The sequence below is a fragment of the Saccopteryx leptura genome, chromosome 5, assembly GCF_036850995.1.
Source record: "Saccopteryx leptura isolate mSacLep1 chromosome 5, mSacLep1_pri_phased_curated, whole genome shotgun sequence".
Lineage (NCBI taxonomy): Eukaryota > Metazoa > Chordata > Mammalia > Chiroptera > Emballonuridae > Saccopteryx > Saccopteryx leptura.
This window is the reverse complement of record NC_089507.1, coordinates 214,142,556-214,169,875: the sequence shown is the minus strand read 5'-3', so window position 1 is coordinate 214,169,875 and position 27,320 is coordinate 214,142,556. Positions and strand designations below refer to the sequence as shown.

The window sequence follows — 27,320 nt, the reverse complement described above, 5'->3', positions numbered from 1 at the left end:
TTAAACTAGATCCTTACCTCACACCATGCATAAAAACAAAGTCTGGGTGCATTCAAGTTTTTTCTTTCTTAATACTTATCTTTTTTTTTTTTTTTTTAATATTTATTTATTTATTTTATTGGTATCTGTTCCTGTACATGCCCTGACCGGGGATTGAACCGGCAACCTCTGTGATTCAGGACGATTCTTATAACCAACCTATCCGGCTAGAGGGCATTGAAGTTTTTCTACATCCAAATCTTGTGTGTGCACGAAAGAGCATGTCTATCTACTTATCCTTCTATATAGCATATGTGGTAAAATCGGCACCAGAAAATCCAGGAATATATTGCGATAATTTTGGAACTGTGCAGCGTCTTCCCGCAGTGTATTCCAGTTATCAGCCATAAAGGCAAAGCCTGATTTAGCTACATAAAACCCCCCCACCCCATCCAACCTTTTGAACAAAAGCACTTTAAACAAAGTTAAAAGACAAATGGCAGAAGGAAACCTGCAGAACAGCTGGAGGAGTGAGACTGGGAGGGACATTGGGGGAGGAAGCAGGCTGTCTGCACCTTCACGTTTCATCAAACCTCGGCATGGTGCGGCCTTTTAACGACAAGAATGGTTCTTATAGAAACTGCAGGAATGGTGCCAGATTGAGCGTGTGTGGCTCCCAGGTCTATGGGTCGCCGGGGGGGGAGAGCAGGGAATGGCAGGAATATGAGGTGACCTCTTGAAGCCCACCCAGACTGGATACCAGGCCCTGAGGAGAGCTCCAGGGGCTGGGGAGGAGCCTGGCAGGTGGCCAGAGGGCTGGATTCTGCACCAGAGCAGGTCCTGTCCAGCGCGCCCTCCCAGGAAACAAACACACTTCCGATTAATCCGCCCTTCTAATGCCCAGCTGGGCTGGTGCCAGCCCCTCCACCTGCCTGCCCCTGCCCATGGGAGCTCTCTCCCTTGCAGGTCCAGTCTGTGCCCTGTCCGGCTGGGCCAGCCTGCCCCACTCTGGAGCCCTGCTTAGAGGCAACGCCCCCTCCTCCCGGAGGACTGGGCCTCCTATCACCTGCCTGGGGCCATTTTAGGGATTCTATATATAATCTGGCGATTAATTTTTTTTATCAGCTATAAGATTGGCAAACATTTCCTACCATTCTGCGGGTTGCCTTTTTACTTTTTGATAGCTTTTGCTGCACAAAAAAGGAAAATAAATGTTTATACCGGGCAAAACTGAGGTCCACAGAAGGTGTGTGTCCGGCCTAATGCCACACAGTAAATTATTTGCATGATGTTGCAATACTGCAAGGAGGCCAGAAGTGAGATTTCCCATTTCCCACCTCATCTGGTCTAACAGCCATAATCCTGTCCCCACTGTACAGATGGGGAGACTGAGGCTCTAAGAGGGCTGGGTCATGCCCAAAGTCACACCTGGGTCAGGGGCAGAGCTTGACTTGAAGCAAAGGAGGTGGGTCACATCCAGGTGTGAAACAGCCTGGGTTTGAATGCCGGTGCTGCCGTTTGCTGGCTGTGACCTCTGGATAGTCACTTTGTTGCTGGGAGGCCTTCATGGTCCCCTCTCTATGAAATAGGGCCTCAGGGGGCTGGAGTGAGGGTGGCTGGGCACCCAGTACATGATCAAAGATTGCTCACTGTGGTGTCAGACATCAAAGGCCAGCCCCCTCCCCCGCTCATTCTTTGGAGCCAGAGCCACACAGACTTGGGCTGGGGCATGAAGAATAAACTTTACTCTCTCTCAGGGTAGGGGATCTGGCTGCTCTTTAGGGGGGGTCACAGAGCCGTGCACACGCACGCGGTAGAGGCAGGTGAAGCGTGGGTTCCCCCAGTTGCTCGAGATCTTCACCTTGACGGCCCCAAAAGTCCGGGTGGGCTGGTTCTGAAAGGGAGTCACCAACATGGAAATGTTCACCCTTAGGCCCCCACTGTGCCTGTCCAGAAGGGCGTTTGGGAGATGAATGGACCCAGTTCATAGGAGGGGGAAACTGAGGCTCAGAGAGGGGAACGAACAGGTCCAAGGCCACATAGCAAGTCGATGTGCCAGGGCTGGGATGGAAAGCACTGAGGCCAGAAGGACAGACACACTGTGATTAGAAAAGGGTCCCAGCTTTGGGGCCCTGGCATATATGTGCTGTGTGACCCTGAGTAAACTACCGCCCCTCTCTGGGCTTTAGATCCCCCTCTGTAAACTGGAGTGGCAGTATCTGCTTCCCATCGTTGCTGTGGGCATGAGACAAGATGCCTGGAACACAGTGGATGCATGAGACTGGACAGTCCCTACCTACCAGGGAATTACAGAGGGGAAAACTGAGGCCCAGCGAGGAAGGGAATGGCCCAGACCACACAGAATTTGCGGTTGGGTCAGGACTTGGGCCAGTGTCGGCTGCCAAGCCCAGACGTTCACCAAGTCTCAGGGCCATTCCGGCAGCTACCCTTCCTGTCCTGCTTCTGTCTCCGCCCCTCCAGGCCTCAGTTTCCCCAACTATGGTTGGACCAGGTGGAGATACTAAGTGTGACAGTAAGCCAGCCTTCCTAGCCCCATGGGCCCCTCCTGCTCAACATCTGCTGCCCTGAGAAGGCTTCTGGGTGGACGAGGGGAGAGGGAGATGCCGGGGGCTGCATGGGTCTCCTCAGGGTCCCCCTTGGCCCGGGCAGTGGGTCCCTCTCTCTGAGTCTCAGTTTACTTCTCTGGCAAGGGGGTCAGGGACAGTTGTGCACCTCCTGGGACTGTTGGGAGGTGAGGTGAGGCCCCCTGGGGTAAGCCCGGCCCGCAGTGTGCGTACAGTAGGTGCACAGTGGGCAGATTTGTCCAGTCGGCCCCCTGGGGTAAGCCCGGCCCGCAGTGTGCGTACAGTAGGTGCACAGTGGGCAGATTTCTCCAGTCGGTCCCCTGGGGTAAGCCTGGCACACAGTGTGCGTACAGTAGGTGCACAGTGGGCAGATTTGTCCAGTCGGTCCCCTGGGGTAAGCCCGCACGGAGTGTGCGTACAGTAGGTGCACAGTGGGCAGATTTGTCCAGTCGGTCCCCTGGGGTAAGCCCGCACGGAGTGTGCGTACAGTAGGGGCACAGTGGGCAGATTTGTCCAGTCGGTCCCCTGGGGTAAGCCCGCACGGAGTGTGCGTACAGTAGGTGCACAGTGGGCAGATTTGTCCAGTAGATACCTGCAGCTGGAACGTCTGAATGACGTTTTCTGGCTGAAACTGAAACGCCCCCAGAAACACTTCTTCCCTGGGGGAGCCTTCCATGCCCTGTGGACTCAGAACCAGGAAGAAAGTGTCAGGTACAGGCAGGACTTTCAGAGAGTGCTGCCACCCTCCAGCGGAGACTTGCATACCTCCCAGGATGGGGAGCTCCCTACCTATCTGGGAACCATTCTGCTGCAGTACAGAGTAACGGAAAGAAAAGAGCCCTGGACTGGGGGTTAGAAGGCTGAGGGTCTGCTTCTAACTCTGCTTTTAACTGACTTGGAGGATTTGGGTGTTAACCTTACTTTCCTCTGGACCTCAGTGTCCTTATCAGTGACATGGGGCTCAGCAGTCTCTGAGGACTAAATGGTTCTGAAAAGCTTGGATTGAAATAGAGTAGCTGTTTCTCCCCATCCTTGAAGGCTGCAGTCTGACTCCAACCCTGGCCGTGCCCAGCCTGAACGAAGCCTCTCCAGCCCCTCTCCCCTGCTTGAGAGGCGTGGTTTGCCACAGTGCCTGGAATGCCACCACCCTGGGGCTGTCCCCTTGGGTAAACACTGCTCCCTGCCAGGGCGTGCTCACGTAGATGACGAAGTCCTTGGGGGCCGTGTCCAGGCTGCCTGACAGTGAGATGGTCTTGGGGATATGCTGCAGGGTCAGGTTGGAGAGGTAGACCTTCTGGGCCAGTCGGATGGTCACCTGGCCACGGTCACCCGAGAAGGCCCAGCAGTTGCCGGGCGTCACGTTGGGCTGGAAGAGGCAGGTGCAATGGGGGTTATGCTAGGTGGGCGGTGAGGACGGATTCCTCACTCCACCCTCGCTCCCCTAGACTTCCGCTGTCCTCCTGAATGAGCCAGATTCTGACTGTCTACAAAGCTTGGCTTGAGCGCCACCAACTCCAGGAAGCCCCCCAGATTGCAGGCAGCAAGTATTATTTGTCTTCCCCTCAGCCCAGCTCAGTGAGGATGGGTGTCTGCTCAGGGCCCTGAGGGTTCTCTGACCCTCAGTCTTTAGGGCTGGGGGGGGGCCCTTCTAGTGCTAAAGCAGGCTGTCCCCTACCCCTGTGCCTGTCTCCTGCTACTGCCCAGCCCCCCAGTGGCCCCTGCCACTTGCCCCTGCCTTCTCCCCCAACCTTATGAACTGCCGCCTTGCTCCGCCCCCCGCCCTTGCCCCATCTCTGTCTCCTGCATCGCCCCCTGACCCTGCCGCAGGCCCTGTTCCCTTCACTCTTGCCCCCAACCTCAGCAGCGCCCCCCAGGCCCCTGACCACCGCCTGCCTCGAGGATCACGTCCGGGGGCTGTGCGTAGTTCCACAGCCGGATCCAGTTCCAGTAGGAGCGAGCCTTGTCGTGCGCGTACGTGGCGGATGTTTGCTCAAAGTCGATGGAGGCCCCTGTGTGGGAGGTGGGGGTGTGTGGGGGGTCTCAGCCGAGCAGTCCTGGCTTCTGCCTGGTGGGGGGGAGCCTCACCGATCGGGCACTGACTCTGTGCCCGGTGCACTTGAGAGGAGTCTCTGGCCCTCTCTGGACCTCAGTGGTCTTCTCTGGGAAATGGGAACTATCATAGTAACAGCAGCAAAGCTCCTGATAGGTAGCATCTCCCTCATAGGGTTGTCGTAAGGGGCAGGTGAGTTAACACCCCAAAACGTCTGACCAGCAGTGCCTGGAGCCGAGTCAGCACTTACGTCGCCATGACTGCGGCTCTTCTCACACCCATGTCCCAGAGGAGGGACCTCTGGCCCCGGGAGGCGAGCTGAGGCCCTCCGACCCCACACCCCCTTGGGCCTGAGGGTGCCTGGGTCAGCTGGTGGCTCCCCGGGCAGCGGGTCCGCCCTGCTGGCCACATCGCACTTCCTCCTGCGTGCCCTCCTGCTCCTGCTGTGTTCTCAGGGGGTCACCCTTCACGTTGGTCCCCCCTTTTTCTGGAGAGCGTTTCCCTCGTCACCAGGTTTCAACCCAAGTGTCCCCCCACCCCCACCCAGGTTCCCTCTAGCCCAGCCACCTGCTCTACTTTTCTGAAGCACCAACTCCTGTCGTTGGGCCTTTGTTGGTTTTTATTGGTTTACACCCCCCCCCCCCCCCGCAACCGGGGCAGGACCAGCTCTGCTGACCTCCCAGCAGCAGGGGGCGCACCAGACCAGAAATGAAATCTGCCCCCTGAAGAGTTTCTGTGGAAACTTGAGGGCAGCGGTGTGGGGAAGGGGATCACTTACCTATCGACTTCAGGGCGAAGTCCGGCTTTTCAATGTAGTCTCCTTGTATCATCTTCATTATTTTCTGGGCCATTTTTTGCTGAAGAGGCAGAGAACACAAGCCATGTGCTGATGTGTTCCTACAGGTCACGGTCCACTGGTGTGTTCACACCAGGTGACCAGCAATCGCACAACACTGCCCCTAACAGCTTACCCCTGCCTGTGGACCACGCAGTCACTATACTGGGAGGGAGCCCAGGCCACACAGAGCCGCCCCTCCCTGACCCACTGCGGTTACTCAGTGCTCTCAGACCCACTGTGACGGGGTGTCAGATGAGGGAATGATAGAGTCTCAGTGAAGCTAAGGGCAGGAGAGCCTGGCGTCAGACAGACCTTTTCTGCTGTGGCACCTGGGCTAGTTACTGCCTGTCTGAGTCTCGATTTTCTCATCTGTAAGATGGGACGACAATCATGTCTACCTCCCATTGTTGTGAGGATTAGACTTAGGGTCACTGTGTGCCAGGACTCCCCAGTATCACATCCATTCACTCTGATTTCTGCACAGCAACCCTAGGAGGTCTCTGTTACTGTTATCCCCATTTTATAGATGAGAATACCGAGGCACAAAAGGATAACTTGTCTAAGATCACACAGCTGGCAAGAGAGAGGGCCAGGCAGTTTGGTTCTGGAGTGTAGTTCTTAGCCACTACACTCTCCTGCCAGATAAACTCGGTGCTCAGTAGATGCAGGATGGTATTTTGATTAGACTCTTCACAGATTTGGTGGATCAGATTTTCCAAAAATGGCTGCAAGGAGGTCTCCCATTCCATGCTCTTCTTCAAGGCGACTTTGATGCTCTTCCTACTGAGAGGTGGGACTTAAGTTCCCTCCCCATCAGCCTGTGATTATGGCAGAAGTGATGCTGTGTGACTTCATAAGTATTTTAAGAGATAATAGCTAAGAATTTTCCAAAATTATTGAAAAACATCAATCCATAGATCTGATGATACTCAGCACCCTCCAAGTAGGTTAGCTATAGAACACTGAGGATTAAAAAACAATATCCTACAAACTCCCATGGATGAAAAACAGACCACACTCAAAGGACCAATAATAAAAGTGCCTTTAGGTTTCTCAACAGCAACAGTAAACACAACAGTGAACTTCCTTCAAAATTCTCAGAGGAAAGTCTATTTCCTATCTATAATTCTATACCCAGCCAAACTGTCAATCAAGTGTAAGGGCAGGATAAAGACATTTTCAAACATGCACATCCTTAAGAAATAAATATACCTCTTATTTCTCTCTTTTTCAGGAAGTAATTGGGCAATGTGCTCCCCTGAACTTGGGCTATAGGAAGCAGGACATCATTCAGAGAAGTCGAGTGTTTGGGGGCAGAATGGCCCGCATCTCACCTCATCTGACATGGCTTCCATCTCCTGGAGCTTGGCGATGAGCCGGCTTATGTTGCCTCGGAGATCCTGGATTTCCCCAGTGTGATGGCGCACCTTCTCCTGATACATCCTGACCGTGAAGGAGTGAGAACATGGACTGAGTGGTTGGTGATGTTATTGTCACCCTCAGTTTCCACCCTTACCCGTCAGGCCGCTAAGAACTAGCTTCACGTTTCCCCATTCCCCTGGGCCCACCCCTGGACATGTCCAAGTTCTTATCTCTGAACCTGACTCATGCTCTTTCTCCCGCTTGGAATAGTCTTGAACCCTGTTCATTCTTTCCAAATATTTCTGAATGTTTTATCGGCAATTAAGGATGCTACCACCCTGTGGTATCTTGTTGGTTAAAATTCTTCTCAGTTGTCTTTTGTGAACACTAACTAGGGGCCAGGATTTATATTTTAATACACATAACTACCCAGAGCAAGGTGGGTGTTATGCCTCGTTTCATAAATGAGAAGGCAAAGGCCCAGAGACGTAGAGTATTTTGTCTAAGTTTAGCAGAGGTAGGAAGTATAGGAGCAGGGATTTAAACCCAGGTTGGTCTGACTTCAGAGTCCACAGTTAGTTCTTATATCCCAGGTCCTGGCTCTAGCTCTGGTTCTTCACTGTTACTAGAACTATTGAGCAGATTCTCCTTACCTCAAGCTCTGCAGTGGACTGTTTATGCTGTCATCCTGGTGGGGTGTGGAGGAAGCAAGGGGTCTCCATCAGCTGGTCTAATCTGGGCCCAATAGAGCTCTATTCATGCATTCTCCACAACCATAAATCTGTTCACTCATCTACCATCTGTTCAAATCCAACTTACCTACCCTTTAACTCATCCATCCATCCATCCATCCATCCACATCCACATTCATCTACCTTTCCACTCTCTCACTGTCCCATCCATCTACCTTCTTCCATCCATCTACTCCACTTATTGAACCGTCTTCATCCATCTACACTGCCATCCGTCAACCTTACCTTACCTAGTGACCCTCTCATCAATCCATTTATCCCATCCATCCATCCACTTATCATCCTAACTACCTATCCTCCCATTCAACCATCCATCCATTTACCCACCCATATATTCCGTCTACCTTACTATCTCTCCATTTTCTCAACCATCCACTTTTCTATTCATTTATCCACTTATTCCCTCCCCCCCAACATTTTCCTCAACCCTTACATCCATCATTTTCACCTTCCCATCCATTATTTCTCCATTCACACTCCCAATGGCCATCCTGTCATCCAACGCTGGTAGTGGCAACTCTGTGCTTGGCCCTGAGACAGACATTGCTGGAATGAATAAGACCTGGCTCTGCCTTCAAGGGAAATAGTCATGACGACAGAAAATTGTGAGAGGCGAGAGGGCAATGTGACCACCTCTGCCTGGGGGGTTTCTGGAGGAGGTGACACATTAGCTGGATTTTGGAGATGAAAGAACTCATAAGGAGAGAATGAAAGAAGGAGGGACAGGCCCATCAGGTCCCCTGTCTCTCTAGGCCTTCTGAGACTCTTTGCTGTCCTCAGACAGGGAGGTCTGGCCACTGCTTCCCTCCTCCTTTGTCCCCAGGAACCGCATGGCAAATGGTCTCCTCTTATTGGAGCAGAACAAACTGCCTTGAGTAGAGAAATGTGTTCCCTGTCCTCACCATCCCACTTTATGTGGGGGGCCTTGATAAAAAAGAGATGGTGATCTCTGGGAGTGACAGACAGTGGAGGCATCCAGGAGGAGAGAATATGACACCTGGTCTTTGAAATTCAGATGGGTTCCAGGTCAGTGGCATGGCAAAGGCAGAGACTTGGAGCTAGGATGAGCCAGGAACTGATTAGGGTCCAGGTGTGGGGAGGGTGAGAGGAGCTTATAGAGGTGACATTGACTGGGGAGAGGCCAGTCGGCGGTGGGGCTGCCGAGGGTACACACTCACCTGCCAGACTTCCACTTTGGATGGTAAGTGCATGGAACACATCCAGAATCCTGCAGGGGCCGGAGGAGTGAGAACGAGCCATTTAAGATGAAAGGTTACAAGCTTAGGGTCTGGAGTTAGGGCATCGGGGTTCAAATCCCAACTTTGCTTCTTACTAACATCGTGCAACTTTGGGAGAAGTTACTTAACATCTCTATACCTCAGTTTCTTCATCTGTAAGATGGGATACTAGTAACATCCACTTTATGACTGAATGAAGTCATACATGCAAGGCGTCTCACATAAATTAAATAACCCATGTCTCCTCTTCTCTCCCACCCGTCCTGACCCTACTGGGGATAACTGGAAAGGAGGAGAAAAAGGGGGTGTTCTTCTCTACATTTTGTGAGGCCTGTGTTGCCTGAAATCTTACTGTTGAAGCCATTAATAAAATCCTTCAAAACCGATTTGTTGTTCAAATGAAAACAACCAACTAGAAATAGAAAGGAACGTCTTCGATCTGATAAAGGCCATTGATAAAAGCCCACAGTTAACATTGTCGAAGACTGGATGCTTTCTTCCTCAGATCAGAAACAAGACGGGGATGTCTGCTCCTGCCATTGCCATTTAACATTGTCCAGGGGGGTCCAGCCAGGTCCATTAGACAAGAAAAAGGAAGTAAAGGCAGATGACATGATCTTGCATGTAGAATCCTAAAGTCTTCAAGACTGTGTGTCTTGCCCAGTAGCAGAAGTAAGAAATGAGCTCAGCAAGGTTGCAGAATACAAGAGCAGTATGCAAAAATCAGTTCTACTTCTAAATACTCGCAATGAACAACTGGAAAATAAAATGAAGAAAACAATTTCACTTCCAATACATTTCACAGAATAAAATACTTAGGAATAAGTTTAACAAAAGCAGTACAAAGTTTACACTCTGAAAGCTATAAAACATTGTTGAAAGAAGTTAAAGACTTATCCATAGCCTGACCAGGTGGTGGCGCAGTGGATAAAGCGTTGGACTGGGATGCGGAAGGACCCAGGTTCGAGACCCCAAGGTCGCCAGCTTGAGCGCGGGCTCATCTGGCTTGAGCAAAAAAGCTCATCAGCTTGGACCCAAGGTCGCTGGCTCCAGCAAGGGGTTACTCGGTCTGCTGAAGGCCCGTGGTCAAGGCACATATGAGAAAGCAATCAATGAACAACTAAGAAGTCGCAACGCGCAACGAAAAACGAATAATTGATGATTCTCATCTCTCTCCGTTTCTGTCTGTCTGTCCCTGTCTATCTCTGCCTCTGTAAAAAAAAACAAAAAAAACAAAACAAAAACAAAATAACTAATCCTTATAAAAAAAAAAAGACTTATCCATAGAGATATCCATCAATCATGGAAATCTAGCCATGTTCATGAATTGGAAGACTTGGTACGATTAACACCTTAATAACAGTGAGAAGTACTTTCCACTGATTCCTCTATCAAACTCCCAATGACATTTTTTTTATTATTATAGAAATGGAAAAGTTGATTCTAAAATTCATATTGAAACATAAGGAACTCACAAGAGCCAAAACGATCTTGAAAAGAATACTTCTAGCTTTCAGAACTTACTACAAAGCTATAGCAATTAATCCAGGGCAGTACCGGCAAAGAGACAGACAGAAGAGGTCAACGGAATAGAACGGAGAGTCCAGAAATAAATCCTTCCGTTCACGGTCAAATGATTTTCAATCAGGCTGCCAAGGCAACTCAGTGGGGGTAAACATACTTTCCAATAAATGGTGTTGAAACAACTGGACATTTATATTCAGAAGGATGAAGTTGGGAGTCTTACCTCACACCATAAGCAAAAATTAACTCAGAAATGGATCGTGGATCTCAACGTAAGGGTTAAGAGTATAAACATCTTAGAAGAAAATATGAGAGTAAATCTTCAGGGCGTTGGATTAGGCAATGTTTTCTTAGCTGTCACACCAAAAACACAAATGACAAAGGAAAACAGATAAATCGACTTCATCAAAATTAAAAAATTTTGTGCTTCAAGGGAGGGACACTATCAAGAAAGTGAAAAGAAGGCCCTGGCCGGTTGGCTCAGTGGTAGAGCGTTGGCCTGGCGTGCAGAAGTCCCGGGTTCGATTCCCAGCCAGGGCACACAGGAGAAGCGCCCATCTGCTTCTCCACCCCTCCCCCTCTCCTTCCTCTCTGTCTCTCTCTTCCCCTCCCGCAGCCAAGGCTCCATTGGAGCAAAGATGGCCTCTGCCCCAGGCGCTAGAGTGGCTCTGGTCGCAACAGAGCGACGCCCCGGAGGGGCAGAGCATTGCCCCCTGGTGTGCAGAGCGTTGCCCCTGGTGGGCGTGCCGGGTGGATCCCGGTCGGGCGCATGCGGGAGTCTGTCTGACTGTCTCTCCCCGTTTCCAGCTTCAGAAAAATACAAAAAAAAAAAAAAATAGTATTAATTTTACATAGTATTTTAGTCATCTACTCTAGTTAACTTTGAATTTTTGAAAAGTGAATTCTAAACATGGACATGTAAATTCATAGTATTCTAAAAAAAAAAAAAAAAAAGAAAGTGAAAAGAAGCCTGGTTGGATAGCTCAGTGTGTTAGAGCATTGTTCAGATACAAGAAGGTTATAGGTTTGATCCCCCTTCGCGGCACATATGGAAATCAACAAATCCGTAAATAAATGAGACAATGAATCTCTCCCTCTCCCTCTCCCTTCTTCTCTCTCTAAAATCAATAAATAAAAAATTTAAAAAGAAAGTAAAAAGACAACCAATAGAATGAGAGAAAATATTTGCAAATCATATATCCGATAAGGGTCTTGTATTCAGACTACGTAAGAAACTCTTACAACTTAATATTAAAAAGTCCAATAGCTCAATTTAAAAATGGGCAAAGGCCCTGGCCAGATAGCTCAGTTGGTTGGAGCATTGTCCCGAAGCACAGAGGTTGCTGGTTCGATCCCTGGTCTGGGTACATACAGGAACAGATTGATGTTCCTGTCTCTCTCTTTCTCTCTCTCTCTTCCTTCCTCTTTCCCTAAAATCAATAAATAAACATTTAAAAAAAATGGGCAAAGATCTGAATAGACATTTCTCCAACAAAGATATACTGATGACCAATAAAGATACTCACTCACTAATCATTAGAGAAATGAAATAAAAACCACAGTGAGACACCACTGTTCATCCACACGGATGGCTAAACTAAGACAAACAATAAAAAGTGATGGCGAGGATGTGGAGAAATGGAAACCCTCACACGCCACTGCTGGGAACATAAACGGCACAGTCACCGTAGAAAGCAGTTTGGCAATTCCTTGGATAAACACAGGGTTACCATATGACCCGACAATTCTACGCTTAGATATATACCCAGGAGAACTGAAGACCCGTGTTCACACAAAAACTTTACAGGGACACTCATAGCAGCATTATTAATAATAGCCAAAGATATGGAACCACCGTAATATCTGTCAGGGGACCAGCAAAATGTGGCACATCCTTTCATTCAGCCTTAAAGAGAAGTGACAGGCTCCTGTATGCTACAACGTGGGTGAACTCTGGAAACAGCTGTAAGTTAAAGAAGCCACAAAGACCACATAGTGAATGACTCCATTTATATAGGAAATGTCCAGAATTGGCATATCCATGAAGACAGAAAATAGATTCGTGGTGTGTGGGTCTGGGGGCGGGGTGACTGGGGATCTGCTTTTTGGGGTAGGGGGACACTGGAACTTGATAGTGCTGAGGAAGGCACAACCTTGTGAATGTAACAAAAACGACTGAGTGGAACACTTTAAAATGGTGATCTTTGTGGTATGTGAATTGTGTCTCAATAAAGCTGTTATTTTAAAAAATCTTTTTGTTGGGTTAAGCTTTCTAGGAATTTCTAGGATTTCACCACCCCTCCCCAGCCCGACCTCTTACATCTGAGGGGAGGGAGATTCCTTGGCTTGTGACTCGGGCGCTATGACGTGGGTGGGAGCAGTGATGGGGGTGGGAGCTAGGACGGGGGTGGGAGCAGTGATGGGGGTGGGAGCTAGGACGGGGGAGCTATGACGTGGGTGGGAGCAGTGACGGGGGTGGGAGCAGTGACGTGGGTGAGACCAGTGACAGGGGCGGGAGCAGTGACGGGGGCGGGAGCAGTGACGGGGGTGGGAGCAGTGACGTGGGTGGGAGCAGTGACGGGGGCGGGAGCAGTGACGGGGCGGGAGCTGTGACGTGGGTGGGAGCAGTGACGGGGGTGGGAGCAGTGACGGGGGTGGGAGCTATGACGTGGGTGGGAGCAGTGACGGGGGTGGGAGCAGTGACGTGGGTGGGAGCAGTGACGGGGGTGGGAGCAGTGATGGGGGTGGGAGCTAGGACTGGGTGGGAACAGTGACGGGGGTGGGAGCAGTGACGGGGGTGGGAGCAGTGACGGGGGTGGGAGCTATGACGTGGGTGGGAGCAGTGACGTGGGTGGGAGCAGTGACGGGGGTGGGAGCAGTGACTGGGGGTGGGAGCTAGGACGGGGGGTGGGAGCAGTGACTGGGGGTGGGAGCTAGGACGGGGGTGGGAGCAGTGACGGGGGTGGGAGCAGTGATGGGCGTGGGAGCTAGGACGGGGGAGCTATGACGTGGGTGGGAGCAGTGATGGGGGTGGGAGCAGTGACGTGGGTGGGAGCAGTGATGAGGGTGGGAGCAGTGACGTGGGTGGGAGCAGTGACGGGGGTGGGAGCAGTGACGGGGTGGGAGCTATGACGTGGGTGGGAGCAGTGACGGGGGCGGGAGCAGTGACGGGGGTGGGAGCAGTGACGTGGGTGGGAGCAGTGACGGGGGGTGGGAGCAGTGACGGGGCGGGAGCTGTGACGTGGGTGGGAGCAGTGACGTGGGTGGGAGCAGTGATGGGGGTAGGAGCTAGGATGCGGGAGCTATGACCTGGGGGGGCAGTGATGGGGGTGGGAGCAGTGACGTGGGTGGGAACTAGGTAAGGAGAGCTGGTGGTGGCGGCTATATAAAAGCCACAGAAACCCAGAGAGAGAGAGAGACTAATCATCACAACATGGTTTGGGGAGAGTTTTACCGTTTCAAAAGCTTTTCTTAGCTTTCAAAAAATTTTTCCTGGTTATTTAATTTAATCCTCACAGCAGCACAAATTAGACAGATGGGGAAACTGAGGCTCACAGAGGGGTGGTGTTTCATTCAGTGTCACAAAACCAGTGCCAGGGCCCTCACTCTTGCCCTCCCCAGAATGGACGAAGCAGGGGATCCCTCCACCCAGGATCCCTCCACCCAGGAGGGGGCAGGGCCCTGCAGACGCACCCAGAGCACAGAGGACCAGGACACCTGTCTTTTCCATGAGCTTCTGGAAGAGCAGCTTGCATCTGGGAGACAGAGACGCAGCCATCAAAGAGAGACAGGGCTTTGCGCAGGCTGGCCAGTCGCCGCCTGGCCTTCGGCTCTTTCCCGCCCTGAAGGCCGTGTCCTTCCCTGGGCAGGGACCCCTTCTCCAGGGTGCCGGCCCTGTTCGGTGGCTCCATAGCATCACAGAGGATTGAAAGCAGGTATCCCAGCATTCGGGGCCATCAGAGATCAACTCGCATGGTCCCCAGGCCCTCATGACTCCCTTTCTCTGTCTGCATGCTACTGGCTCTCTCCTGTCTTCTCTCCTGGGGAATGCCTCCTTCTGGATTCAGCTCACACGTCCCCTCCTCCTACAGCCTCCAGACTCACACTGCTGAGTCTCACCTGTTTTCGGTGTCTGCCTTCCTCACCCAACTGGGAGCTCGTGAGTGGTGGGGGGCCAAGGCTAAGCCCAGGGTAGGCATTAAAAAAAACATTTAGCATGGAAACTTCGAGTGAATGAACGAGATGGAAAGCTTTTCCAGAATTCAGAGGCGCTGGCCGGGGCAGGAAGGGTACATGGAAGGGGTGGACGGGCATTCCAGGTAGAAAACACAGCGTGTGCGCAGGTGTGCAGGTCGGAGTAGAAAGACTGGGAAGGGAGAACCCTTTCCTTGCTGGCCCACTGGGTCCACAGCAGGAAGCAGAATGAGATCAGCCCAGAGAGAAAGGGAGGGCTAGGATTTCAGAGGGCTGCCGGCTGAGGTGATGGAGCCATGGGGAGCCACAGTGGGTTCTGGGGCGAGGGGATCTGATACAAGCCAGGTGTGGGATCACTTATCTGGTCTGGAGATCAAAGGGAGGTTCCGACCAGCGAGGCTGCAGCCATGGTCACCAGCTGCATGTTTCTAGCTCCCCCTCCCTTCCCTCATCTGCCCCTGCCCTGCCCACCTGCAGGTGTTGAATAGAACTTGGTGGGCCTGAGTCCTCAGGAAGCAGGCCAGGCAGGTGATCCAGGCTGCGGAGACAGAAGATCAGGGAGTCGTTGCTGCCTTGTTCTTATTCCACAACTACTTACTGGGTGTCCTGGGTCCGGGGGGGAGACCTTGGAGCTGGGGGGAGACCTTGGAGCTGTGGGGAGACCCTGGGCCTGGGGGGAGACCCTGGGCCTGGGGGGGGAGACCCTGGGCCTGGGGGGAGACCTTGGAGCTGTGGGGAGACCCTGGGACTGGGGGGAGACCCTGGGCCTGGGGGGAGACCCTGGAGCTGGGGGGGAGACCCTGGAGCTGGGGGGGAGACCCTGGAGCTGTAGGGAGACTCTGGAGCTGTGGGGAGACCTTGGAGCTGGGGGGAGACCCTGGGCCTGGGGGGAGACCCTGGAGCTGTGGGGAGACCCTGGAGCTGTGGGGAGACCCTGGAGCTGGGGGGAGACCCTGGAGCTGTAGGGAGACCCTGGAGCTGGGGGGAGACCCTGGAGCTGGGGGGAGACCCTGGAGCTGTGGGGAGACCCTGGAGCTGTAGGGAGACCCTGGAGCTGTGGGGAGACCCTGGAGCTGGGGGGAGACCCTGGAGCTGTGGGGAGACCCTGGAGCTGTGGGGAGACCCTGGGCCTGGGGGGAGACCCTGAAGCTGTGGGGAGACCATGGAGCTGTGGGGAGACCCTGGGCCCGGGGGGAGACCTTGGGCCCGGGGGGAGACCCTGGAGCTGTGGGGAGACCCTGGAGCTGTGGGGAGACCCTGGGCCTGGGGGGAGACCCTGGAGCTGTAAGGAGACCCTGGGCCTGGGGGGAGACCCTGGAGCTGTGGGGAGACCCTGGGCCTGGGGGGAGACCCTGGAGCTGTAGGGAGACCCTGGAGCTGTGGGGAGACCCTGGGCCTGGGGGGAGACCCTGGAGCTGTAGGGAGACCCTGGAGCTGGGGGGAGACCCTGGAGCTGGGGGGAGACCCTGGAGCTGTGGGGAGACCCTGGAGCTGTAGGGAGACCCTGGGCCTGGGGGGAGACCCTGGAGCTGTGGGGAGACCCTGGAGCTGTAGGGAGACCCTGGAGCTGGGGGGAGACCCTGGAGCTGTGGGGAGACCCTGGAGCTGTGGGGAGACCCTGGAGCTGGGGGGAGACCCTGGAGCTGTAGGGAGACCCTGGAGCTGGGGGGAGACCCTGGAGCTGTGGGGAGACCCTGGAGCTGTGGGGAGACCCTGGAGCTGGGGGGAGACCCTGGAGCTGTGGGGAGACCCTGGGCCTGGGGGGAGACCCTGGAGCTGTGGGGAGACCCTGGAGCTGTGGGGAGACCCTGGGCCTGGGGGGAGACCCTGGAGCTGTAGGGAGACCCTGGAGCTGGGGAGACCCTGGAGCTGTAGGGAGACCCTGGAGCTGTGGGGAGACCCTGGGCCCGGGGGGAGACCCTGGAGCTGTGGGGAGACCCTGGAGCTGTAAGGAGACCCTGGAGCTGTAGGGAGACCCTGGAGCTGGGGGGAGACCCTGGGCCTGGGGGGAGACCCTGGAGCTGTAGGGAGACCCTGGAGCTGTAAGGAGACCCTGGAGCTGTAGGGAGACCCTGGAGCTGTGGGGAGACCCTGGAGCTGTAGGGAGACCCTGGGCCCGGGGGGAGACCCTGGAGCTGTAGGGAGACCCTGGGCCCGGGGGGAGACCCTGGAGCTGTAGGGAGACCCTGGAGCTGTGGGGAGACCCTGGAGCTGTAGGGAGACCCTGGGCCTGGGGGGAGACCCTGGAGCTGGGGGGAGACCCTGGGCCTGGGGGGAGACCCTGGAGCTGTAGGGAGACCCTGGAGCTGTAGGGAGACCCTGGGCCTGGGGGGAGACCCTGGAGCTGGGGGGAGACCCTGGAGCTGTAGGGAGACCCTGGGCCTGGGGGGAGACCCTGGAGCTGGGGGGAGACCCTGGGCCTGGGGGGAGACCCTGGAGCTGGGGGGAGACCCTGGGCCTGGGGGGAGACCCTGGAGCTGGGGGGAGACCCTGGAGCTGTAGGGAGACCCTGGGCCTGGGGGGAGACCCTGGAGCTGGGGGGAGACCCTGGGCCTGGGGGGAGACCCTGGGCCTGGGGGGAGACCCTGGAGCTGTAGGGAGACCCTGGAGCTGGGGGGAGACCCTGGAGCTGTGGGGAGACCCTGGAGCTGTGGGGAGACCATGGGCCTGGGGGGAGACCCTGGAGCTGTGGGGAGACCCTGGAGCTGTGGGGAGACCATGGGCCTGGGGGGAGACCCTGGAGCTGGGGGAGACCATGGGCCTGGGGGGAGACCCTGGAGCTGTAGGGAGACCCTGGAGCTGTGGGGAGACCATGGGCCTGGGGGGAGACCCTGGAGCTGTGGGGAGACCCTGGAGCTGTAGGGAGACCCTGGAGCTGGGGGGAGACCCTGGAGCTGTGGGGAGACCCTGGAGCTGTGGGGAGACCCTGGAGCTGGGGGGAGACCCTGGAGCTGTAGGGAGACCCTGGAGCTGGGGGGAGACCCTGGAGCTGTGGGGAGACCCTGGAGCTGGGGGGAGACCCTGGAGCTGGGGGGAGACCCTGGAGCTGTGGGGAGACCCTGGGCCTGGGGGGAGACCCTGGAGCTGTGGGGAGACCCTGGAGCTGTGGGGAGACCCTGGGCCTGGGGGGAGACCCTGGAGCTGTAGGGAGACCCTGGAGCTGGGGAGACCCTGGAGCTGTAGGGAGACCCTGGAGCTGTGGGGAGACCCTGGGCCCGGGGGGAGACCCTGGAGCTGTGGGGAGACCCTGGAGCTGTAAGGAGACCCTGGAGCTGTAGGGAGACCCTGGAGCTGGGGGGGAGACCCTGGGCCTGGGGGGAGACCCTGGAGCTGTAGGGAGACCCTGGAGCTGTAAGGAGACCCTGGAGCTGTAGGGAGACCCTGGAGCTGTGGGGAGACCCTGGAGCTGTAGGGAGACCCTGGGCCCGGGGGGAGACCCTGGAGCTGTAGGGAGACCCTGGGCCCGGGGGGAGACCCTGGAGCTGTAGGGAGACCCTGGAGCTGTGGGGAGACCCTGGAGCTGTAGGGAGACCCTGGGCCTGGGGGGAGACCCTGGAGCTGGGGGGAGACCCTGGGCCTGGGGGGAGACCCTGGAGCTGTAGGGAGACCCTGGAGCTGTAGGGAGACCCTGGGCCTGGGGGGAGACCCTGGAGCTGGGGGGAGACCCTGGAGCTGTAGGGAGACCCTGGGCCTGGGGGGAGACCCTGGAGCTGGGGGGAGACCCTGGGCCTGGGGGGAGACCCTGGAGCTGGGGGGAGACCCTGGGCCTGGGGGGAGACCCTGGAGCTGGGGGGAGACCCTGGACCTGTAGGGAGACCCTGGGCCTGGGGGGAGACCCTGGAGCTGGGGGGAGACCCTGGAGCTGTAGGGAGACCCTGGGCCTGGGGGGAGACCCTGGAGCTGGGGGGAGACCCTGGGCCTGTGGGGAGACCCTGGGCCTGGGGGGAGACCCTGGAGCTGTAGGGAGACCCTGGAGCTGGGGGGAGACCCTGGAGCTGTGGGGAGACCCTGGAGCTGTGGGGAGACCATGGGCCTGGGGGGAGACCCTGGAGCTGTGGGGAGACCCTGGAGCTGTGGGGAGACCATGGGCCTGGGGGGAGACCCTGGAGCTGGGGGAGACCATGGGCCTGGGGGGAGACCCTGGAGCTGTAGGGAGACCCTGGAGCTGTGGGGAGACCATGGGCCTGGGGGGAGACCCTGGAGCTGTGGGGAGACCCTGGAGCTGGGGGAGACCATGGGCCTGGGGGGAGACCCTGGAGCTGGGGGGAGACCCTGGAGCTGTAGGGAGACCCTGGAGCTGTGGGGAGACCCTGGAGCTGTAGGGAGACCGTGGGCCTGGGGGGAGACCCTGGAGCTGTGGGGAGACCCTGGAGCTGTGGGGAGACCCTGGAGCTGTGGGGAGACCCTGAAGCTGTAGGGAGACCCTGGAGCTGTGGGGAGACCCTGGAGCTGGGGGGAGACCCTGGAGCTGTGGGGAGACCCTGGGCCTGGTGGGAGACCCTGGAGCTGTGGGGAGACCCTGGAGCTGGGGGGAGACCCTGGGCCTGGGGGGAGACCCTGGAGCTGTAGGGAGACCCTGGGCCTGGGGGGAGACCCTGGAGCTGGGGGGAGACCCTGGAGCTGTGGGGAGACCCTGGAGCTGTAGGGAGACCCTGGAGCTGTGGGAAGACCCTGGAGCTGGGGGGAGACCCTGGGCCTGGGGGGAGACCCTGGAGCTGTGGGGAGACCCTGGGCCTGGGGGGAGACCCTGGAGCTGTAGGGAGACCCTGGGCCTGGGGGGAGACCCTGGAGCTGGGGGGAGACCCTGGAGCTGTGGGGAGACCCTGGAGCTGTAGGGAGACCCTGGAGCTGTGGGAAGACCCTGGAGCTGGGGGGAGACCCTGGGCCTGGGGGGAGACCCTGGAGCTGTGGGGAGACCCTGGAGCTGTGGGGAGACCCTGAAGCTGTAGGGAGACCCTGGAGCTGTGGGGAGACCCTGGAGCTGGGGGGAGACCCTGGAGCTGTGGGGAGACCCTGGGCCTGGTGGGAGACCCTGGAGCTGTGGGGAGACCCTGGGCCTGGGGGGAGACCCTGGAGCTGGGGGGAGACCCTGGGCCTGAGGGGAGACCCTGGAGCTGTAGGGAGACCCTGGGCCTGGGGGGAGACCCTGGAGCTGGGGGGAGACCCTGGAGCTGTGGGGAGACGCTGGGCCTTGGGGGAGACCCTGGAGGTGGGGGTGACCCTGGGCCTGGGGGGAGACCCTGGGCCTGGGGGGAGACCCTGGAGCTGTAGGGAGACCCTGGGCCTGGGGGGAGACCCTGGAGCTGGGGGGAGACTCTGGGCCTGGGGGGAGACCCTGGAGCTGTAGGGAGACCCTGGAGCTGTGGGGAGACCCTGGAGCTGGGGGGAGACCCTGGGCCTGGGGGGAGACCCTGGAGCTGTGGGGAGACCCTGGGCCTGGGGGGAGACCCTGGAGCTGGGGGGAGACCCTGGGCCTGGGGGGAGACCCTGGAGCTGTAGGGAGACCCTGGAGCTGGGGGGAGACCCTGGAGCTGTGGGGAGACGCTGGGCCTTGGGGGAGACCCTGGAGCTGGGGGTGACCCTGGGCCTGGGGGGAGACCCTGGAGCTGTAGGGAGACCCTGGAGCTGTGGGGAGACCCTGGAGCTGTGGGGAGACACTGGGCCTGGGGGGAGACCCTGGGCCTGGGGGGAGACCCTGGACCTGGGGGGAGACCCTGGAGCTGTGGGGAGACCCTGGATCTGTGGGGAGACCCTGGGCCTGGGGGGAGACCCTGGAGCTGTGGGGAGACCCTGGAGCTGTGGGGAGACTCTGGGCCTGGGGGGAGACCCTGGGCCTGGGGGTGACCCTGGAGCTGTGGGGAGACCCTGGAGCTGGGGGGAGACCCTGGGCCCTGGGGGAGACCCTGGAGCTGTAGGGAGACCCTGGAGCTGGGAGACTTCCTCGACTTGCTTGTTGAACCCAGGGCAGCCCTGCTCCAGTACGAGCAAGGGCCAGGTTGGAGTTAGTGTGAGTCCTATAGGTGAGTATTGCCTCCAATGGACAGTTTATATACTTAATAGTGACACGGGAGCAGCGCACACAAATCTGGCCCATTCCTGGACACTGGGAGCTTCTCAGGGACAGGGTCCTCGTCTGGCTCATCTTGGGTACCCAGCATCACCCAGTGTGGAGCGAGGCCATAGTAGGAGATGGGACGGATGAGGAGATGGGAGGGCACACGAGTGGATGGGGAGCGGGTAAGAGGGTGGCGTGGGAGACGGGGACGAGGAAGGTGGCCGAGAGGACGGGAGAATGCGAGAGAGGGTCGAGCACGGGTGTGCCAGTGACTGGGTGGATGTGAATATTAAAGAATGAAGTCATGGCTGAGTCAATGGATGACTTGGGGGATGGCTGGAGGAGCTAATGGGGTGCATGGAGGTTATGACAGACAGGCACGTGGACAGATGGTTGGACACGTGACTTTGGGGACGAGTATGTGGAGGGGTGGGTGAGGGAGCACCAAAGGAGAAGGCTGACCTGTAGGCAATTGGAGGTGAGGGGGAGTTGCGTCAGATCATTCCTAGGACCCCCCCCCCACACACACACACAGTGTTCTGACGCCATGGCCAGGCTGGTGTCAAAATGGGGGGGGGGATGGCAGTCAGCTCCTCCCCCAAAATGCAATTCTCCCTCTCACTCCGCTTTTCCAGCCACCAGAGAGATGCTGGGCAGAATGAGACCCCCGACACCTCCGATGGGAAGCCCTCCAGAGCTCGACCTGCGGCTCCCTCGCTGCTGTGCAGCCCAGCGTGGGGCTCAGCCCAGGTCGCTCGGCCTGAGGCGGCTCCTCAGGATATACGTACACACACACGCCAGGATACACTGAGTCAGGCCTGGCGATGGGGTGGTGTTGAGACGGAGCGGCAACATGAAGGCATTATCTGCAGAGAACACGGGGCCGTGACGTCACTGCTGGCCCGTGGGACGTGGTGTCTGCAGACACCCGGGGAGGAGCACCCGGAGCTCGGGGTGATCACCCCTGCCCCACGCCCCGTCCTTTGTCAGGGGACCCGGGGTTGCCCCTCTGCCACCTCCGAGCCTCAGTCCCTTGCTGTCGTCCCCAAAGACCCCAGGGCTCCCCTCGCCCCTCCCTGCATACTCATGCTTGGCAAGCACTCCTCTGTCGTCCTGTTGACGTTCCGGCCTCGCTGGACGACCCTGGGGCTGACAAGAGTCACGGTGGCGTTTTAGAATCCACAGGGAACGCTCCCCATCATGTTCCAGACGGAGAAAGTGAGTTGCAAAGAAGTTTGCTGGGAGTCAGGGAGAGACTCGGGTCTGCTGACCTGAAATCCCGGTGCTAACCCTGGGCTCCCCGCACCTGGCCAGCGCCTGGCACACAGTGGGAGCTGGTTGGCTCAGCGGTAGAGTGTCGGCCTGGCGTGCGGGGGACCTGGGTTCGATTCCTGGCCAGGGCACATAGGAGAAGCGCCCATTTGCTTCTCCACCCCCCCCTCCTTCCTCTCTGTCTCTCTCTTCCCCTTCTGCAGCCAAGGCTCCATTGGAGCAGAGATGGCCTGGGCGCTGGGGATGGCTCCTTGGCCTCTGCCCCAGGCACTAGAGTGGCTCTGGTCACGGCAGAGCGACACCCTGGAGGGGCAGAGCATCGCCCCCTGGTGGGCAGAGCATCGCCCCTGGTGGGCGTGCCGGGTGGATCCCGGTCGGGCTCATGCGGGAGTCTGACTGTCTCTCCCCGTTTCCAGCTTCAGAAAAATACAAAACAAACAAACAAACAAAAAAACCCAGGCTGACAGGCTGACGGCTCCGCCCCTTGCTGGCCGGAAAGCCGCTGTCAAACCTCCCTGACCCCAGTGGCTGCACCCGTCAGGTGCAGGTGGTAACACCCTCTCACCTCCGCCGGGAGGGCAGAGAGGCAGAGGGAGGGCCGCTCTCCTCACCTCCTGGGCCTGTGGTCCCTGAAGGGGTGGGCCCCCTCTTCAGGGGGGTCACACGGGTCCCTGGGGCTCCTCGAGGACCGAGGCATTGATTTCCTTCTCTGGGACGGGGGACGGTGGTGGGGCTTTCCGGGAGTCGGCGAGGAGGGAGGGGTCGCGGCCGCAGCCTCCTGGCGTTCCCTGAGAAGTACCCTGTGGAACCTGGCAAGGTCACGTGGAGCTGTTGCCACTGTGACCTCACAGAGCAGGTGTGTGTGTGTGTGTGTGGTGTGGGGGGGTGGAGGTTGGGGGTCCACCCAGTCTCCAGCTTGGTGCTGGAACTTCCTCCTGGGGGAACCCATGCTGAACAACTCTCCACTTTGAAGATGGGGAAATGGAGGTCTCCGGACGGGAGGGGTCCTGTCAGCGTCTCAGGGGCAGGGCAGGGGCGAGCGCTGAGGCCCCAACACCCAGGCCATGCGTTTTTTCTTGCTGCAGACCCCTTCCTGCCCCAAGTTTCCCGAGGTGCCTGCCACCTCCTTAGGTCGTACGTGAAGACGTTTCACAATGCTGAGTTTTTCACTGGTGGGCGTGTTGCGTGATATAAAATAATGTGTGTGTCTGTTGTTGTTTCAATAAAGTCCTACTTTTTACTGGGGAAAAACAATGACACGACAGAGTGGAAATGTCTGGCTACGTTTTTTGTTTGTTTGTTGTTGTTTTTTTTTTCAGTCCGGCCTCTAGAGTGAGCCTATTGGGATTGTGAAGCTGAAATGAAGTCACTTTGTCACCTGGTGGCTCTTGCTCAAATTGCAGGTTTAGTGCCTACGGTGAGGAGAATCATGGTCCTTCCAAGAGGCCAGTGTACTTAAAATGCGAACATGTGAATATGTTGGGTTACCTACAAAGGAGAATTAAAGGTTGTAAGTGGGATTAAGTTTTCTAAATAGCTGACCTTGGGATGGGAGAAGAGCCTAGGTTACCCAGGTAGGCCCAGGGTAGTGACAAGAGTCCTTACAAGTGGAAGAGGAAGGGAAAAGGAGAGAGAGAGAGGGCAGCCTGAGGAGCCGTCAGCCCAGCTTGCTGGACTTTGAAGATGCAGGAAGGGGCCGCTAACCAAGGAATGAAGGCAAGATCCTTTCCTAGAGACTTTAGAAAGGAACAATACCCTGACGGTAGCTCAGGGGACCCAGTTTGGGCTTCTGAGCTCCAGAACTGTGAACTATAATCATTTATGTTTTAAGTCACTAAGTCTGTGGTACATTTTTGGTAGCAGCAATAGGGAACCCAGGCAGTGAGTGCCCTGAAGAATATTTGGTGAATGAGAAGCCCTGTTGTCGTTATCATTGTTACAAGGGTCTTGCAATTGTACATTCGTTTATTCATTCAACAAATACGTTTGAATGTCCCAGCCACTGGCTGCGGGGGGGGGGGGGGAGCAGAGCCAGTCCCCACCCCCGGGCCCATAGCCCACCGGCCCTTAGCCGGTGCCACGGCCTGCTGCTTGCCATGCTGTAGGGAGGAGGGCCTGGGGAGAATCTCCCTCTTTGTGTCTACTGGCTGTCCCTCAAGGTCCCCTGCGCTGGAAACACTGAGGAAGAGGAAGTGTTCGTGCTGGGAGCAAACACCGATAGCGGCCTCTGTCAATATTTGCGCCCGCCCCGCCAAGTCTGCTGTTTGTCTTCGCCATGGTGGGGGCCAGGAGGGCCGGTGCGGTGCATCGGTGGGCAGATAGGAGAGGAGCAGGCTGGCAGGGAGTGTGCAGCTGGCTCTTCTTGTCCCCTTCTGCCTACAGACTCGGACAGGGGAGCACTGTCTGGGGGGCGGGGCCGGTCCCCGCGTGCTCTGGCCTCCCGGGGAGGGCTCCATGGCGTCTGTGGACTCTGGCGGTGCTGCGGGCTCCAGGGGGACCCAGCACAGGGCGCGTCGAGGCCCTGGGCCCGGTATTCGGGCTCCAGGGGGACCCAGCACAGGGGCTCCAGGGGGATCCAGCACAGGGCTCGTCGAGGCCCTGGGCCTGGTATTCGGGCTCCAGGGGGACCCAGCACAGGGCGTGTCGAGGCCCTGGGCCTGGTATTCGGGCTCCAGGGGGACCCAGCACAGGGCGCGTCGAGGCCTGGTATTCGGGCTCCAGGGGGGACCCAGCACAGGGGCTCCAGGGGGGACCCAGCACAGGGCGCGTCGAGGCCCTGGGCCTGGTATTTGGGCTCCAGGGGGACCCAGCACAGGGGCTCCAGGGGGGACCCAGCACAGGGCGTGTCGAGGCCCTGGGCCTGGTATTTGGGCTCCAGGGGGGGACCCAGCACAGGGTGCGTCGAGGCCCTGGGCCCGGTATTCAGGCTCCAGGGGGGACCCAGCACAGGGGCTCCAGGGGGACCCAGCACAGGGCGCGTCGAGGCCCTGGGCCTGGTATTCGGGCTCCAGGGGGACCCAGCACAGGGCGCGTCGAGGCCCTGGGCCTGGTATTCGGGCTCCAGGGGGACCCAGCACAGGGCGTGTCGAGGCCCTGGGCCTGGTATTCGGGCTCCAGGGGGACCCAGCACAGGGCGCGTCGAGGCCTGGTATTCAGGCTCCAGGGGGGACCCAGCACAGGGGCTCCAGGGGGGACCCAGCACAGGGCGCGTCGAGGCCCTGGGCCTGGTATTTGGGCTCCAGGGGGACCCAGCACAGGGGCTCCAGGGGGGACCCAGCACAGGGCGTGTCGAGGCCCTGGGCCTGGTATTTGGGCTCCAGGGGGGGACCCAGCACAGGGTGCGTCGAGGCCCTGGGCCCGGTATTCAGGCTCCAGGGGGGACCCAGCACAGGGGCTCCAGGGGGACCCAGCACAGGGCGTGTCGAGGCCCTGGGCCTGGTATTCAGGCTCCAGGGGGGACCCAGCACAGGGGCTCCAGGGGGATCCAGCACAGGGCGCGTCGAGGCCCTGGGCCTGGTATTTGGGCCCCAGGGGGGGACCCAGCACAGGGCGCGTCGAGGCCCTGGGCCTGGTATCCGGGCTCCAGGGGGACCCAGCGCAGGGTGCGTCGAGGCCCTGGGCCTGGTATTTGGGCTGTGGCAGAGCCAGGGGGAGCCATGGAAGGCTCTGGAGTGGGGGAAGGCCCCGAGGTCCCTTGTACCTGTACCCCAGGTGAGCCATACAGAGAAACGAAGGGGCCTTCCCTACAGTTGCGCCATCCCTTCCTGGGCCCACATATATGTACACACACAAACGCATCTACACCCCTCCTCACTACCAGGAAACGGTCCACGATACACATGTGCACATACACACACACATATGCCCTGACCACCACACGTACATACAGACTCACAGACATATTCAGTATACACGTACTATTCACAGAACTCCCCACACCTGCACTCATGCAGGGTCCCGTCAACAAGCACATAACACCATAAACCAGTGTGTCAACATGCCCGTTTCAACACACGTGCACACGCACAGGCACACACACATGCATACACCTTTTCCTCTGATGCCAGTAATTTTGGCTGAATACACATGTGTACGCAGGATCACACACAGACAACCACACATATAAACATACACAAAACCTCACACACGCATGTCCTTCCCCTGTGCACAGTTCCCCCGGCCTCAGACTGTCCAGGGGCTGCCTGGAGTCGATAGTGTGGGAAGAGGTAATGGGCTAAATCCACCGTGAGTGGGGTTTGCATTTAGGGCCCGTGTGGGGTGTGAAGAAGTGGGGACTGAGTCATCCACACCCTCTTGTGCGTTGTCTTTTGAGTTAGGGCTCCGTGTCTGGTGAGGATCAGGGCTCAACCTCTGACAAGCGGCCAAGGCTCGGAATGAGTGCTCAGGCCGTCGCTGGGTTTGGGGCTCAGAAAGCCTCCCGTTCCCCCTAAAAGGGTCATGTTTCCAGGCCGGCTGGAGGCACCGGGCCTGAGAGGGTACTGCAGCCAGCCAGCCCCGGGGGCTTTGAGCCTTCCCTCCCTCTGGGTCTGGCCAGGCCTGGCTGGGTGATGAAGCGACCCAGCTGGGAGCACAGCTCCTTCCAGAGATATCCTGCCCTTCGGGGCCCCACAGCTGCCCGTCCCCAGGGTCTCACCGGGGTTGGCAGCTGGGCCAGGCTACGTGGCAGCCCCACCGCCCATGCGGGATGGCCACTTTGGCACAGGTCATGTTTGCAGGGAAAACACTCGCAACCACAAGCAAACCCGTCCCTCCCCGGTCCTGTCCCAGCAGCTCCTGTTCATCAGGGAGCCTTAAAAAGCGGCTTCCACACCTGCCTGGGGCAGAGGACGGCTTGGCAGGGGCCGAGAGTCCACCTGTCCCAGGAACCGCCCGACGTAGGACTCAGGGTGGGCTGGCACCCTTCCAAGGAGGAGCCTCGACCTTTCCATCTGTTCAGTGGGGACACTACTTCCCACCGCCTCCTGCAGAGGGGCCCGTCCTGGCCTTGCCATGGGCCTCCGGGGAGGGGCTGTTCCGCGGGGGCTCAGCTCGTCTGAGCAGTGGCCCCTCACTCCCACCTCGCTCCCTCTCCCCGAGCTGGGTACTTGGTCTGCCCACTCGGCTGGGCTGCGTTGGGAAAGGTCTGGAGGCAGTGAAGATGGCCCACCTGCTGGACAGTTCTTACTCCAGGTCCTCCCCTGGTTGGGTTTGGACAGCTGGACCCCAGAATGGGCTGTCACCCTGGGCTGAACTGCTGGCATCAGGTGGCACGGCCCTAGGCCCCTGGGTGGTGGGCCTGGTCTTCAGTCTCCCCATCCGGGATCTCCTCCATCATGGCCCGGGTCCTGCACCAACCTCAGTTTGCTGTGTGGTCTTAGGCCAGGCCATGTCCTCTCTGGGCCCGGGGTGGGGGGGTAGTTTCCAGACCAGATCCCTCGTGGTTCCCGACACAGCAGGCAGGGGAAGGCGAT

At 57.8% G+C, this 27,320-nt stretch overlaps 1 protein-coding gene across 1 annotated transcript; it reads right to left on the bottom strand.

Moving 5' to 3' along the window:
- Nucleotides 1-1,732: 1,732 nt before the first annotated feature.
- On the bottom strand, nucleotides 1,733-22,546 carry SUN5 (Sad1 and UNC84 domain containing 5). Its single transcript, XM_066387356.1, has 13 exons — nucleotides 22,461-22,546; nucleotides 21,662-21,720; nucleotides 21,366-21,443; nucleotides 14,994-15,060; nucleotides 14,022-14,083; nucleotides 8,745-8,794; nucleotides 7,468-7,502; nucleotides 6,787-6,895; nucleotides 5,393-5,471; nucleotides 4,458-4,573; nucleotides 3,763-3,930; nucleotides 3,157-3,243; nucleotides 1,733-1,873 (listed from the first exon to the last, which is right to left on the bottom strand). The coding sequence occupies exons 1-13, from the start codon at nucleotides 22,544-22,546 to the stop codon at nucleotides 1,733-1,735; spliced, it is 1,137 nt and encodes a 378-aa protein (XP_066243453.1).
- Nucleotides 22,547-27,320: the final 4,774 nt, after the last annotated feature.